This window comes from Hemiscyllium ocellatum, chromosome 17, assembly GCF_020745735.1.
Source record: "Hemiscyllium ocellatum isolate sHemOce1 chromosome 17, sHemOce1.pat.X.cur, whole genome shotgun sequence".
Taxonomy (NCBI): Eukaryota; Metazoa; Chordata; class Chondrichthyes; order Orectolobiformes; family Hemiscylliidae; genus Hemiscyllium; species Hemiscyllium ocellatum.
In genome coordinates, this window is record NC_083417.1 from 71354588 (window position 1) to 71370294 (window position 15707).

General features: G+C 40.3%; 1 protein-coding gene across 1 annotated transcript in view; it reads left to right on the forward strand.

Annotated features, from left to right (window-relative positions):
* The window catches only part of hydin (HYDIN axonemal central pair apparatus protein), an 888678-nt gene that overhangs the window by 755623 nt on the left and 117348 nt on the right, over positions 1–15707 (forward strand). Inside the window, exon 71 of the mRNA XM_060837518.1 lies at positions 802–958. Within this exon, the coding sequence (XP_060693501.1) occupies positions 802–958 (157 nt within the window). The remainder of the gene's footprint in view (positions 1–801; positions 959–15707) is intronic.

Here is a 15707-nt window from a genome sequence, read left to right on the forward strand (position 1 = left end):
CAGGATGAATGCAGCTCCAAATACACTCAAGGAGTTTAACGTCATCCAGGGGATAAAACAGCCTGCTCAATTGGCACCACAGGCCTGTTGTCTGTTCCATCCATGAATGAACAGAACATTTTTCACCAGCAGACAAAGCTCCTTGCTTTTGAAACACAATGGACACTTAAGAATTCACAGACAACTGGTTTATATTGCGATTGCTTTTGAAGCAGTATATAATGGAAGTTGAAATTGCACTGTTGTTGGCACAATTTGTGAATGTGTTTGCATCCGGTTCCTCAAATTTTAAAAAATATTAAACGATGCAGCTAAAAGAGTATTTGTCGGTACATGTTATTGGAAAGATATGATTAAGCTGGAGGGGGTTCAGAAGACATTTACTGGGATTTTTCCAGGTACAGAAAGTTTGAACCATAAAGAGAGGCTGGATAGGTGACTTAATAGAAGTTTATATTAAAAAAAGTGAGGTTCAGATAGAATTAATAGTAGTTGTCTTTTCCCTAGGATGGGGGATTTCAAGACTAGGGAGCATATTTTTAAGGTGAGAGATAGAGATTTTAAAAAGACATAAGGGGCAAATGTTTTATGCAGAGGGTTCAATTTCAATGTTTAAGAAACATTTGGATAAGTACATGAATAGGAAAGATTTGGAGGGATATGGGCTAGGAGCAAGCAGATTGGACTAGTTTAGTTTGGGATTATGTGCGGCATGGACTGGTTGGACCAAGAGTCTGTTTCTGTGCTGTATGATTCTACGACTCTAAGAACCCATTTTGTTACTGTGTATTTTCCAGGTAGTAGAGGTGGAACCTGAACCTGTCCACATGGTTTTGGAAGATAGCTCTCGGGAGCTAGAGTTGAAGATCAGTGCCATGGTGGATTACAGTGACTTTGAATGTACTTGTAAAAGCATCATCTTTAAAGACACAATGTTGTACCAATCTCGGGTCTACAAGTAAGTATCTAAGGATGAGCTGGAGATTTTTCCTTGTCCTTGAGGACTCCAGCTATAACATCCACCTGAGGAAGTTTTGAATTGAACTGAATTGAATTTATTGTCATGTATACCGAGACACAGTGTAAAGCTTTGTCTTGCGAGCAATCCAGGCAGATCACAGAGTGAAGTAGCATAGATAAGTAAATAATAGGTAAACAGCAGCAAAAACAAAAATACAAGTACAGGCGAATATTAAGAGTTTGTGAGTCCATTCAGTATTCTAACAACAGTAGGGGAGTAACTGTTTCAAAACCAGCTAGTGCGTATGTTACTATTTCAAAACCAGCTGGTGCGTGTATTTTGTCAAACTTATAACAGGAGACTAAGAGGATCTCTGCAGAAATGCGGAATATTTCTTAACTTATTCGCTTTTTTTTTTCTCATCTTTCTGTCTTCTCTGCTGAAACATTCTGCTGGCAGTATTATTATGGGCTCTGGAAATGCATTGTCACATGTCTGCTTTTCATTATTTGAGCTCAGATGGAGAATATTAGCTGGATATTTGCATTTAGGACACAACAACTGAACCCAACCCTGTCCTCACCGATACCCTCGACACACAATCCTTCAAACTGGTATTGACCTTCACCTTGGAATTGAGAGTCAGGTGATTCCTCCCTCTTAACCAGCACTACTCACCATTTTCTTGATAGAGATTTGGAAAGAGAGTGGAATCAGCTTTCTGCCCATTGCAGCAGGCTCATAGCAGAGAGCAAGTAGGCAGTTAAAGGTCCATCTTTGGGCCAACTCTGGACATGGGGACGAAATGCTCTAATCGTCACCCCCAAAACTTCAGCCTCATCCTCTCATTATGTCCAGGCTCCTCATATCCCTCCTAGTCTCCTCCATACCCTTTTCATGTACTGTATCACCAATATATAGATCTCACAACTCTTATAATAACTTTGGGAAAACTTTGAGAAGCTCATAGGTCTCCCAAATTAAACAAACAGTACACTTTTAAAAAAAAACTTCCTAGCAGCACATAAATCTGTAATTAACAATGCACATATTCCCATTGATGGCTGTCAACAACTTCTGTTGAGCAGAATCTATTAGTGAATTTGGAGCTCAACCAAGTTTTTATAATGGAACTTCATTAAGCAACTGTGTCAACAAAACTTCTTGTGCTGAATACACAAAATTCTTTGAAGAAAACCAGAAGTTCAGCCATCTGTTAAGGTTTTGAAACAGCCAAACAGATGGCTAAACTAAACTTTAAGGTAAACAAGAAAGTAAAAAGAACCCTTCAGTTAAATATGAATTTCACTATTGTGTAATACAAAATGAAATCCAGTGAAATTGCACTCTAGCTTAATTTCACAATGATGTTCCATTTCCCTGACAGCTATCCAGATGTCAGACATGATAACCTACCAAGCACATTATCTAATGGTGAATCACACATTCAAAAGGAAGCCCAATGAGTACTCACTGTACTACAAACAAATCATATGCAACATTCCAAAATGACATGTGAAGTAGGCAGCGCCTTTTGTACTCAATGCTCTTGAAGTTTCTGATTTCAAAGCATATTGCACCATATCCCTGAGCTGGTGTAAATCCTTCTGTCTTTTGACTCTGAAAATTGCAGAAGATCTGAAATGGCCGCAATGAAGCCAGCTGAGAAGTAATGTCTGATTCATTTCCTTCCCTGTTCCAATGAGAATTGCTTGTGCTGGAAATTGATTGTTTTGGAATCAGATTCTGCCTGCCATTTTCCTACCCACATTCCAGACGATGGACTTATGCCCAAAACATTCACTTGCCTGTTCCTCAGATGCTGCTTGACCTGCTGTGCTTTTCCAGCGCCACATTTTTTTGACTGTGATCTCCAGCACCTGCAGTCTGCACATTCTCCATTCTCCTACCCTATCCAACACAATACAGCCCCACATCAAAAGGGAACATTCGACATTGTGTTTCAGATCAGTGGTAAGAATCCTATCCTGTCTCGTCGTATTTCTACTCCTGGAGCCAGGAAATCTAACATTAGTCATAGCAACCCTATGTACAATACTTACTGAGACCAACTATTGCACTTTGGAACTTCTGATATAAAAGACTTAGTACTACATTAATATTCATTAAAGGAGTTTTCAAATAAAGCCTAAACTGTGGTATGCTGTGAATGAATGCCCTCTTTCACTTAAGGTAGAGTCTTAGTCCAGCATATAGGAACATGAAAACAGGAAAAGCCATTCAATCCCAAGAGGCTGTTCCAACATTCAATGAGATCATGGCTTAACTCCATATACCTGCCTTTGGCTCTTATCTCTTAATACATTTGCTTAACAAAATATTATCTATCTCAGATTTAAAATCAACAAGTGATCCAGCATTAACTGCCATTTGTAGAAGACAATACCAAACGTGCACCCACGTGTGTGTAGAAGTGATTCCTAACATCTCTTTTGAACAGTCTGGCCCTAATTCTCAGACGATGTCTTGTATTTCTAGAATTCTCAATCAGAGGAAATAGTTTATCTTTGTCAACTCTATCTATTCCTGTTAATATCTTGAAGACTTCAATCAGACCTCCTATTCAACAGGTTATAATCCATCCTTGTTGATTCTGTATCCGAAATACGTTACCTCATTCACCTTGAATACGCATTTTTTTCCCTTTTAGCTAAATGCTGGCCTCAGAAAAGCACCATTAAGTCCTCCTCCAAACTCTCCACATGTTTCTTTTCAGTAGCTTCTTAATTCTAGAGAAAACAGGCTTAATTTGTGTAATCTATCCTTATAACTTAACTCCTGAAGTGCAGATATCTTGTAAACCTACATTGTATTCCATCTAAGGTCAATATATCCTCCCTAAGGTGTGGTGTGCAGATCTGCTCACAGTACTCCAGGTGCAGTCTGATTAGGTTTTTTAAATAACTGCAGCATGACTTATACATCTTTGTAGTGTAGTGCTCTAGATATAAGGGCCAGCATTTCATTAACTTGCTTGATTATTTTCTACATCTGTTTGTGGCAGTTTAAAGATCTATGCACCTCAACCCCTAAGTCTCTTTGGGCGTTTACATTGTCTAACTTCATATCATCTAGGAAATACCTCAATCTATTGTTTTTCAGTCCAAAATAGATAACCTCACACTTGCTGACATTGAACTCCATCCACCACAGGTTTGCCCATTTGCCCAGTCAATCAATATCTCTTTGTAATTTTATGCTATCGTCCCTACTGTCTGCAAAGCCACCTAACTAGTGTTGTCACAACATTTGAATATATAACTTTCAACACCATTATCTAAGTTGTTAATAAATAATTTAAATAATTGAGGTCCTAACACAGATCCTTGTGGAGCATCAGTTGTCACATCCTGCCAATTTGAGTACCTGCCTGATAATCCCACTTTCTGTCACCTACCACTCAACAAATTTTCCAGCCACATCAGTAATAGATATAGATTGACCTACTTTGGAATATCGAGTCTAATTCATAATTTTTGCACCTCTCTGTGATTCCATAATCATCTGTCTTTTAAGAAAAACTAAAGTTGTTAAGGTATCATTTGCTTCATTAGATAGGATGTGTGATTGAATATTTAGGCACCAGCTGTGGCTCACTTCACAGGTTTTAGTGACTTGAGTCAGAAGACGATTGAAAATCCCACCAAGAGCATGAGCACAATAATCAGACTAACATTCCAGTGTAATATTCAAAGCTACACTGTCGGAGTTGCAACATTTCAGATCAAGCATTAAATGGAAATCCTATCAATCCTTTCGAATGAGCAGTAAACATCAATGACGTGCAAGGTAGTTATTTCCAATGCCCTGAATAGTTAATAGTTATCCTTCAGTGTACATCGTAAAAATATTATCAGGTCACCATCACTTGATAGTTTGTAGGATCTTGCTGGATGTAAATTGATTGTTATGTTTTCTGTATTATAACAGTGACGACATTTCAACTGCACTTGCTGCAGAGCTCTTTCAGAGGACCTCTGCTCATCAAAGGTGCTATATCAATGCAATTCTTTCAATGTACAGTAAACTCTCCATTTTTAAGCATGTATGGAGGTGCTGGTTACATGAGTCAGCCAGTTGCACAAGAAGCATTCTTAAAGAAAACCAATTCAATACGCTCTTTCAACATGCTTCCGCGGTCATCACTTTCTCATCTTGAAATTTAGGTTTGACATAACTAAAAACACTATTTATAATTTCTTCTGTATTTAATGTCATTGTGACAGGGGCATCCTTGTCAACATACAGCCATTCATCCAGTTCACCTCTGGAAGTTTTTTTTTCCACTGGATATACAACACAGCAGTCAATCAATTCCATGACTTTTTTCACACACAGTTTTCATTTGCTTGCTTTTCTCATACACAATCCTCATCAGGCTATCCTTCAAGCAAGATGCAAGGCAAGGTTTCGTCAGCACCTCTTCAGAGTTTCACTTGTCACCTAATTCCACACACGGCACATTAAAAATACCATCATTGTGAAAGTACTTGTGCTGAATTTTGTGAATCTTACCTTCATGGTTTGTCAACTTTCTCATTAAATCATTAAGAGGAGGTTACGCTCTAATGATATTATCATCAGACTATTAGTCCAGAGACTCAGGTAATCTTCTGGGAATGTGGGCTTAAATCCTGCCACAGTAAATGAATTCAATTAAAAATCTGGAATTAAGAATCTACTGATGACCACAAATCCATTGCCAATTGTTGGGAAAAACCATCTGGTTCAGTAATCTCCTTTAAAGAGGGAAGTTGCCATCTTTAACTCGTCTGCCCCAGAGATCCACAGCTATGTGGTTTAACCTAAACAAGCCTCTTAGCGTTTAAGGATGGGTTGGCTTAACCCTTGTCCTCTGAGTTAATAAAGCAAGATATCTGATGTGTGGAACCGCAGGAGATAGGGGAGATACTAAATGAATATTTTACATCAGTGTTTACTGGAGAAGAATATGGAAGATATAGAATGTGGGGAAATTGATGGTGACACCTTGAAAATGTCCACATTACAGTGGAAGAGGTGCTGGATATCTTAAAAAAACATAAAAGTGGATAAATCCCCAGGACCTGATCAGGTATACTCTACAACTCTGTGGGAAGCTAGGGAGGTGATTGCTGGGCCCCTTGCTGAGATATTTGTATCATCGATAGTCACAGGTGAGGTGCCAGAAGACTGAAGGTTGGCAAACTGTGGTGCCACTATTTAATAAAGGTGGTAAGGAAAAGCCAGGGATCTATAGACCAATGAGCCTGATATCAATGGTGGGCAAGTTGTTGGAAAGAGTGCTGAGGGACAGGATTTACATGTGTTTGGAAAGGCAAGGATGGATTAGGGATTCTTAACATGGCTTTGTGTGTGGGAAATCATGTCTCGCGAACTTGATTGAGTTCTTTTGAAGAAGTAATGAAGACGACTGATGAGGGCAGAGCGGTGGACGTGACCTAAATGGACTTTAGTAAGGTGTTCAGCAAGGTTCCTCATTGGAGACTGGTTAGCAGGGTTAGATCTCATGGAATACAGGAGAACTAATCATTTGGATATAGAATTGGCTTGAAGGTAGAAGACCGAGGGTGGTTGTAGAGAGTTGCTTTTCAGACTAGAGGCCTATGATTGGTGGTGTGCCATGAGGATCGATGTTGGGTCTAGTGTTTTTTGTTATTTATATAAATGATTTGAATGTGAATGTAGGAGGTATAGTTAGTAAGTTTGCAGAGGACACCAAGATTGGAGGTGTATTGGAGAGCGAAGATTACCTCAACAGGATCTTGATTCGATGGGCCAATGTGTGGTAAATGGAGTTTAATTTAGATAAATGTGAGGTGCTACATTTTGGAAAGACAAATCCAGGCAGGACTTACACACTTGATGATAAAGCCCTGGGGAGTGTTGAGTAAAGAGACCTTGAAGTGCAGATTAATAGTTCCTTGAAAGTGGAGTCGTAGATAGTTAGGATAGTGAAGAAGGCATTCGGTATGCTTTCCTTTATTAGTCAGAGCACTGAGTGTCAGAGTTGGGAAGTCATGTTGCAGCTGTACAGGATGTTGGCTAAGCCACTTTTGGAATACTGCATTCAATTCTGGTCTCCCTGCTGTTGAAAAGATGTGAATTTGAAAGGGTTCAGAAAAGATTTACAAGGATTTTGGCAGGGTTGGAGGGTTTGAGTTATAGTGAGAGGCTGAATAGGTAGGCCTGTTTTGCCTGGACTGTTGGAGGCTGAAGGGTGACTTTATAGAGGTTTATAAAATCATACGGGACATGGATAGGGTAAATAGATAAGGTCTTTTTCCTGGGGTGGGGGAGTCCAGAACTAGAGGGCATAGGTTTAAGTGAGAGGGGAAAGATTTAAATGGAATCCAAGGTGCAACTTTTTCACACAGAGCATATAAAAGAATGAGCTACCAGAGGAAGTGGTGGAGGCTAGTACAATTTCAACATTTAAAAGGCGTCTGAATGGATATATGAATAAGAAGGGCTTATAAGGATATGGGCCAAGTGCTTGCATATGGAATCATATAAATTTAGGAAATATGATTGGCATAGATGAGTTCACCCGAAGGGTCTGTTTCTGTACTGTACATCTCTATGACTTTATAACTAGCCAATCCTGTCATGGTCCCTGAGATGGGCAGCGCTACAAGGGGTAGTTTGGAGAATTACCGCATGGCAATTGATGTGTTTTTGAAGCATCTTTATAAAAATGGTAGTTTTATTTTGCCGATTTCATGAGAATTCTCAGTGTTTGTGTTTTAAATAATAGGTAGTTTACTGTGTATGGATCACAGAAGGAAGGCTAGAGGTAATGGGGAAAGTATGGCAAATATAAGAAAATTTTCATTCACTTTGACATGTCCATTGTACATGTTAATGTTGTGGCATTTTGTTTCAACACTAAGGTCATGCAAGGTGAAGATTAGTTATATAATATGGACCTGCGATACTGAATTTCCCATAGATCTTTCATCTGACCAACAAGGCAAAGATAATTTCAACTCCAATCAGGCATTTTGTATCATACAGCAATGGCTTGAGTGAATTTGGATTTTGGAAATAAATTCAATAAAATTTGGGTTTATTGCAAAAAAGGTTTGCCTCAGTAGTAGCCCAGAATTTAGCAAGAAATTGAAAGCCACAAGAAAATAACTGAAGACCTGTGGATGAAGAACAACAGCTGGAGAAAGGTTGGAGTTAGAACAATGTACCAGGAGAGCCAGCATAGGTAAAATGGAATAAGAATTCAGATATTTAACTATAAAATGGATAGTTGCTCAATATGAGGAAAGTGTTTGAAGCTGTAGAAAGAAAATAATACATCCCTGTTAAATACAAAAGACAAAATAAACATCTTTAACTGGTCTCAGCACTGGAAGATCTGTTTGATGGAGAGTTGAAAAGGGAGGAAATAAAAGGAAAATGTCTGAGATACAGGCTGATGTCAAAGATTCTCAAGGAACACATGCAGAATGATAAGAGAGGGAGCCGAAGTGACTGGTTTAACTGAGTATAAAACAGCAAAGAGCTCTTTAAATTTGGTGGTAATTGAATTAAATATAGCAAGTTTGAAATGTTTAAACGTTTGCCTAGTGTTACATGCCAAGAAGTGAGAATTCTTCGTAAAAGTTGGGGAAAGCACAAATTAATCTAAACCTAAGGTTAAGGCTAATGAAATTTAAGGAATGTTATTGTATATGACTGTTTATTAAGAGGCATAAAATTGTAATGACCTATGTAGGCTGTACAAAGTTAAAAATCACACAACACCAGGTCATAGTCCAACAGGTTTAATTGGAAGCACACTAGCTTTCGGAGCGACACTCCTTCATCAGGTGATAGTGGAGGGCTCGATCGTAACACAGAATTTATAGCAAAAATTTACAGTGTGATGTAACAGAAATTATACATTGAAAATTGATTGTCTGTTAAGCCTTCCATCCGTTAGAATACAGTGATAGTTTCACTTCTTTCATGTGTAAATCACAAAACCTTTTTCTTTAAAGTTGCATTCTCAGGTTAGCTGTTAACAATGGCGATAGCTAGACAATATGTTGAAGGTGTTGGCCCCCTGTGTTCTCTGTCTATGACCTGATGTTTAGATTGATTCTAATCTAAAAAGTGAGATAACCGAGTTTTACATAAATTCACGCAGTTTTTGAGCTCAGAGATCTACATGAATGCATGCAGCTTTTGAGCAAAGTACAATGTAACTCTGCAAGTACAAATTTGCCCCACAAAATAAATGTGTGCATGTGGGTCTTTGTCTCTCTCTCTCTCTCTGTGTCCGTCTGGGGTGGGGGTTGTGAGTGTGAGAAAGTGTGTGTGTGTGAGTAGTGAGTGCAGAGTGTCTTAAGTCTGTGAGGGTGTGCATGTGTGAGTGTGGGAGTGTGTGTGTCTATAAGGGTGTGTGTGGGTGTCTGTGTGCACGTCTGTGTGTACCTGTGTCCGTGTGTATGTGAGTGTGTGTGTGTGTAGGAATATCTGTGTGTGTGTGTGTGTGTGTGTGTGTGTGTGTAGTGCAATGTTGATCACCTATAATGTGACATGAACCCAAGGTCCCGGTTGAGGCCCTCCCTGTGGGTACCGAACTTAGCTATCAGCCTCTGCTCGGCCACTTTTCTCTGCTGCCTGTCCCAAAGTCCGCCTTGGAGGATGGTCACCCGAAGGTCTGAGGCTGAATGTCCTGGACCACTGAAGTGATCGAGCAAAGGCTACAACAACGGATGAATGGGCACCGCACAACAATCAACAGACAAGAGGGTTCCCTCCCAGTTGGGTCAGTGGTCCAGGACATTCAGCCTCGTACCTTCGGGTGACCATCCTCCAAGGTGGACTTCGGGCCAGGCAGCAGAGAAAAGTGGCCGAGCAGAGGCTGATAGCTAAGTTCGGTACCCATAGGGAGGGCCTCAATCGGGACCTTGGGTTCATGTCACATTACAGGTGATCACCATTGCACTACACACACACAGAGATATTCCTACACACACACACTCTCACACACGGACACAGATACACACAGACACGCACACAGACACCCACTCTTATAGACACACACTCTTATAGACAAACACACTCCCACACTTACACATGCACACCCTCACAGACTTAAGACACTCTGCACTCACTACTCACACACACACACACTTTCTCACACTCACAACCCCCACCCCAAACGGACACACACAGACAGACAAAGACCCACATGCACACATTTATTTTGTGGGGCAAATTTGTACTTGCAGAGTTACATTGTACTTTGCTCAAAAACTGCATGCATTCATGTAGAACTCTGAGCTCAAAGACTGCATGAATTTATGCCAAACTCGGTTATCTCACTTTTTAGATTAGAATCAATCTAAACATCAAGGCATTGACAGAGAACACAGGGGGCCAACACCTTCAACATATTGTCTAGCTATCACCATTGTTAACAGCTAACCCGAGAACGCAACTTTTAAAAAAAGGTTTTGTGATCTACACATGAAAGAAGTGAAACTATCACTGTATTCTAACAGATGAAAGGCTTAACAGACAATCAATTTTTCAATGTATAATTTCTGTTACATCACACTGCAAATTTTTGCTATAAATTCTGTGTTACGATCGAGCCCTCCACTATCACCTGATGAAGGAGTGTCGCTCCGAAAGCTAGTGTGCTTCCAATTAAACCTGTTGGACTATAACCTGGTGTTGTGTGATTTTTAACTTTGTACACCCCAGTCCAACACCGGCATCTCCAAATTATGTAGGTTGTGTAAGTGCAATACACTGTAGCCAATAAACTTCTCTGCAGTAAGTTGAAATTGAGCATTTTAAGTCAACAAAGAATTGATCTGACTGCATTTTAGATGGTATAAAGCTGGGAGGAATATAGATTCAGAGATTTGACAATCCATGTACACAGATCATTAAAATATAGTGGTCTGGTGAAAAGAAATCCGTAAGGCTACTGAAATATTAGCTTTATTTGCCCAAAAGACTAGAATATAAAGTGGAAGAAAGTTTGCTACTGCTTCATGGAAATTTTCTTTTATTGCATTCCTGTGAAGCACTTTGAGATATTTAACATTAAAGATGCTATATAAATGCATTTGTTGCTGTTGAGACAGTGACCCTGCTGCTGTTCACTTTCTCTATCCTCTATTCTCCAAGGGAGATTAGTGCTCAGAGTGTCTATGGCTTCCTGCTCTCATGGATGGCAGAACTAGAAAGAAGACAGCTTTCCTCTTTTCATCTGCTCACATTATTGCAGCACAATTTGTCCCCTAGAAAGGAAGGGAATGGATTAATATTTTTCTTCTTTATCTTGTAATGTAAATATAAAAAGAATTTACAGCACAGAAGCAGACATTTGTTCAGTACGTCTGTTATGTTCTGCACAAAACACCTCATACTGCATTTAGTTACTTTGTGAAATTGTTGGTGGGCCTTCCTGAGCTGCTGCTGCCTCTGTCGTGAAATTGCTTTCACAATGCCATTAAATTTTTCATGTTACAGTTTGATGCAACTTATTAAACCATTTCAGACAGCAGCTAAAAGACAGTCACATTGGTGTGGAACTAGAGTTACTCTCAGGTCCAAACTGAGTTAGGACAGATTGGTTATTCTGAACACAGTCTCACAAGAACAATGGTTTGGAGATGCCAGTGTTGGACTGGGGTGTACAAATTTAAAAATCACACAACACCAGGTTATAGTCCAACAGGTTTAATTGGAAGCGCACTAGCTTTTGGAGCAACGCTCCTTCCTCAGAGCAAGTCTTTTATTTAGACAAGCCATCAACTGTCTATCTTTGTATTAAAGATATTTGTGAGACTTGCTCAGCCTCATCATTCCTGGCTACCCTTTCACCTTGTTCAACTTGGTCTGGTCCAGGAAATATCCAAAATCTGTGCTCTCACAGTTAACAACAGAGTTCAGGGTTAAAACTCCACTTTGTTGTCTCTGCCATATGTAAATATCAGACCTGCCTGAGCCAACTGTGTTTTCCACTGAAACACGTTAACTTAAATGCCAAAGTCAGCAGGTTCCAGTCAGCTTCCCATGAAAGCCAGCAGTTTCAGTTCCTTTAATCTACTGCCTCAACAGAAACCAGTCTACCCTGACAGATTAACAGTTAGCCAATATTATTGCAGTCTCTTTCTAATTAATCTCATTCTGTCCAGAAGAGAAACCAACATTAAACATAACTTGCCAAGACATTTTAATGAAAAGACTTTGACATTAAAGGCTACAGTCAAGGTCTTTACCATGACATTAAATTTAGTAATAACTGTAACCACCTTGATCAGAACTACCCAAGTCAATGAAAATATGGGAAATTCACCCGAAATAATGCACCTTGAATTTAATTGAAAAAGTCGGTTGACATAGTGCCTCGGTGGTTAGCACTGCTGCCTCACAGCGTCAGGGACCTGGGTTTGATTTTACCCTCCGGTGACTGACTATGTGAGGTTTGCACATTCTCCCCATGTCTGTGTGGGTTTTCTCCAGGTGCTCCAGTTTCCTCCTATTGGTCAAGGATGTGCAGGTTAGGTGGATTGGCCATACTAAATTGCCCATAGTTTCCAGGGATGTGCATGCTCAGTGGATTTGCCATGGAAACTGCAGGGTCACCTGAATAGGATAGTGGGATGGGACTTGGTAGAATTATGTCCAGAGGGTTGGTGTGGACTCGATGGACTGAAGAGCCTGCTTCCACACTATGGGGATTCGATGATTCAAGCGTCTGCCTTGGATGAGTGTTGATCCCACATTGAATTGGCTTTATTCTTCAGAAGAAAACTTGGATTTAATGATGATCTTCCTCAGCGATGAGTTTGAAGACTGGCACATTCAAAAGCAAATAGGCAACTAAAATATATGGGCATGGCACAGACATTGAGGCAGAGACAGTGAGAAAATCTTTACAATGAGACAATTGTATCTTATGATTTTACTTGATATGTGATGAGGTTACATTAATATTTAGTAGCACGTGTTTGGATACTGTGCACAATAGGACTATTAGCAAGGCCAGTACTTACTGCCCATTCCTAATTGCCCTTGGACGGGTGGCTTGCTAGGCCACTGCAGAGGGCTGATAAAAGTCAATTACATTGCCATGGATCTGGTATCACTTGTCAGCCATAAAGTTTAAGGCTGATCGTCTTCATTTCCTAAAGGATGTGAGGGAACCAGGTACGTCCACACAACAAGTAGAGGTGGATAGCAAGGTCACTAATTTAGAGATTTGTTTTATATTCCAAATTTTTGAATCAAATTAAAGTTTCACCAGCTAATGTGGTTGGATTTGAACCCAAATCCCCAGGGCATTCACGACTCTGCATGTGTAAATAAAGGGTGACTTGGTAATGAGATACTGGCCTCTGTGGAGTTATTTCAGCAAGTGATACAGCTGTTCCTGGGCTACATCCAATTCCATTTTGATGATGTTCTAAAGATGAAAATATACCAGTGTGGCACTTGAACTTTTTCAAAGTTGTCTCGATGGCAAACTCTTTGTGAAGGATTTACTGATTAGCAATGGAACAGCTCTTATTTGGTTCAGCCTCTATAGCTAAGAACATTCTTATTAGAAAATTTGGAGCTAGCCTTGAAGACGTACCTGAATAATGAAACAATTGTACAGTCACAATTAATTACTCAAGTGCAGGTATTGCGTGCAGTGACATATTCTATTTCCTTTCTAGTTTCACAGAATGTGCCAGTGACTTTTCCCCAGTAAATTGAAAACGACAATGCTGATTTACAGCATTGCCATAATCTTGATTAAATACTCACGGAATAACTTACACCTGAATGATTGTAGCCAAGATTTTGTTTAGGGTGTAGGTTTGCTCGCTGAGCTGTGGGTTTGATATACAGACTTTTCATTACCTGGCTAGGTAACATCATCAGTGGCGAAGTGAGGCGAAGCTGTTGTGTCCTGCTTTCTATTTATATCTTTCTCCTGGATGGGGTTCCTGGGGTTTGTGATGATGTCATTTCCTACTCATTTTCTGAGGGGTTGATAGATGGCATCTAGATCTATGTGTTTGTTTATGGTGTTGTAGTTGGAGTGCCAGGCCTCTAGGAATTCTCTGGCATGCTTTTGCTTAGCCTGTCCCAGTCGAAATGGTGGCTTTTTTTCATCCGTGTGTAGGGCTACGAGGGGGAGACGGTCATGTCTTGGCTAACTGGTGTTCGTGTATCCTGGTGGCTAACTTTCTTCCTGTTTGTCCTATGTAATGTTTGTGGCAGTCCTTGCATGGAATTTTGTAGATGACGTTGGTTTTGTCCGTGGGATGTACTGGGTCTTTTAAGTTTGTTAGTTTTTGTTTGAGAGTGTTGGTGGGTTTGTGTGCTACAAGGATTCCGAGGAGTCTTAGTAGTCTGGCTGTCATTTCTGAAACTTCCTTGATGTATGGTAAGGTGGTTTGGGTTTCTGGCTGTGTTTGGTCTGCTTGTTATGGTTTGTTCCTGAGGAATCTGTGCACTATATGTTTTGTGTATCCGTTCTTCTTGAATACGTTGTATAGGTGGTTCTCCTCTGTTTTGTGTAGTTCGTCTGTGCTGCAGTGTGTGGTGGCTCGTTGGAATAGTGTTCTGATACAGCTTTATTTGTGTGTATTGGGATGATTGCTGGTGTAGTTAAGTATTTGGTCAGTGTTTGTCGGTTTTCTGTATACACAGGTTTGTAGTTCTCCGTTGTCCTTTCTTTCTACTTGACGTCCAGGAATGCGAGTTGGTTGTCGGTTTCTTCCTCCTTGGTGAACTGTATGCCTGTGAGGGTGTTGTTGATGATGTTAAATGTCTCTTCTATCTTGTTTCGTTTTGTGATGACAAATGTGTCATCTACATAGCGGACCCAAAATTTTGGTTTGATGGCTGGTAGGGCTGTTTGTTCTAGCCTTTGCATTACCCCTTCTGCTATGAATCCTGATAGCGGAGATCCCATGGGTGTGCCGTTGGGTTGTTTGTAGATTATGTTGTTGAAAGTTAAGTGGGTGGTGAGGCACAGGTCCACTAGCTTCATGATGTTTTCGTTGGTAATGTGATTGATGGTGGTTGGTGTGATTGTGATGGTCTCTTCTAAAGGTGTGGTAGGTGTTTCCTTTGCCAGGTCGATGTTGATGGAGGTGAACAGTGCTGTTACATCGAATGAGATCATTGCTTCGTCTTCTTGGTGTTTTTGATGATTTTTAGGAATTCCTGGGTGGAGTGGATGGAGTGCTGTGACTCTTCTACTAGGTCCTTCAGTCTTGTGTGTAGTTCTTTGGCCAGTCTGTAAGTTGGTGTTCCGGGTAGTGAGACTATAGGTCTGAGGGGGGCTCCTGGGTTATGGATTTTTGGTAGTCCGTAGAATAGTAGGGTGTTGGTCCCATCGGGTTTCATTTTCTGGAATTCCGTCTTGTTTAATTGTGCGGAATTGTGTAATTTTCTTAGGAGATATGTAATTTTGTTTCCTAGTTGTGGGGTCTAGACTAGTGCCACCTGTTGGTAGGTGTTGGTGTCTGCGAGTAGTGCACTGGCTTTCTCGATGTAGTCCCCTCTGTTCAGGATGACAGTGAGCTGACCTTTGTCTGCAGGTAATATAACGATGCTTTTGTCTTTTTTGAGGTTTTCTAGGGCTTTCTTTTCTTGTGTGTTCAGTTTGTTTCCTTCCCTCTTTTGTTGTCAGAAACCCAACAAGTCAGCAGCTTTTAGTTGTTCCTATTTCCATAACGAAATGCTGTACACTCTTAATTCAGAA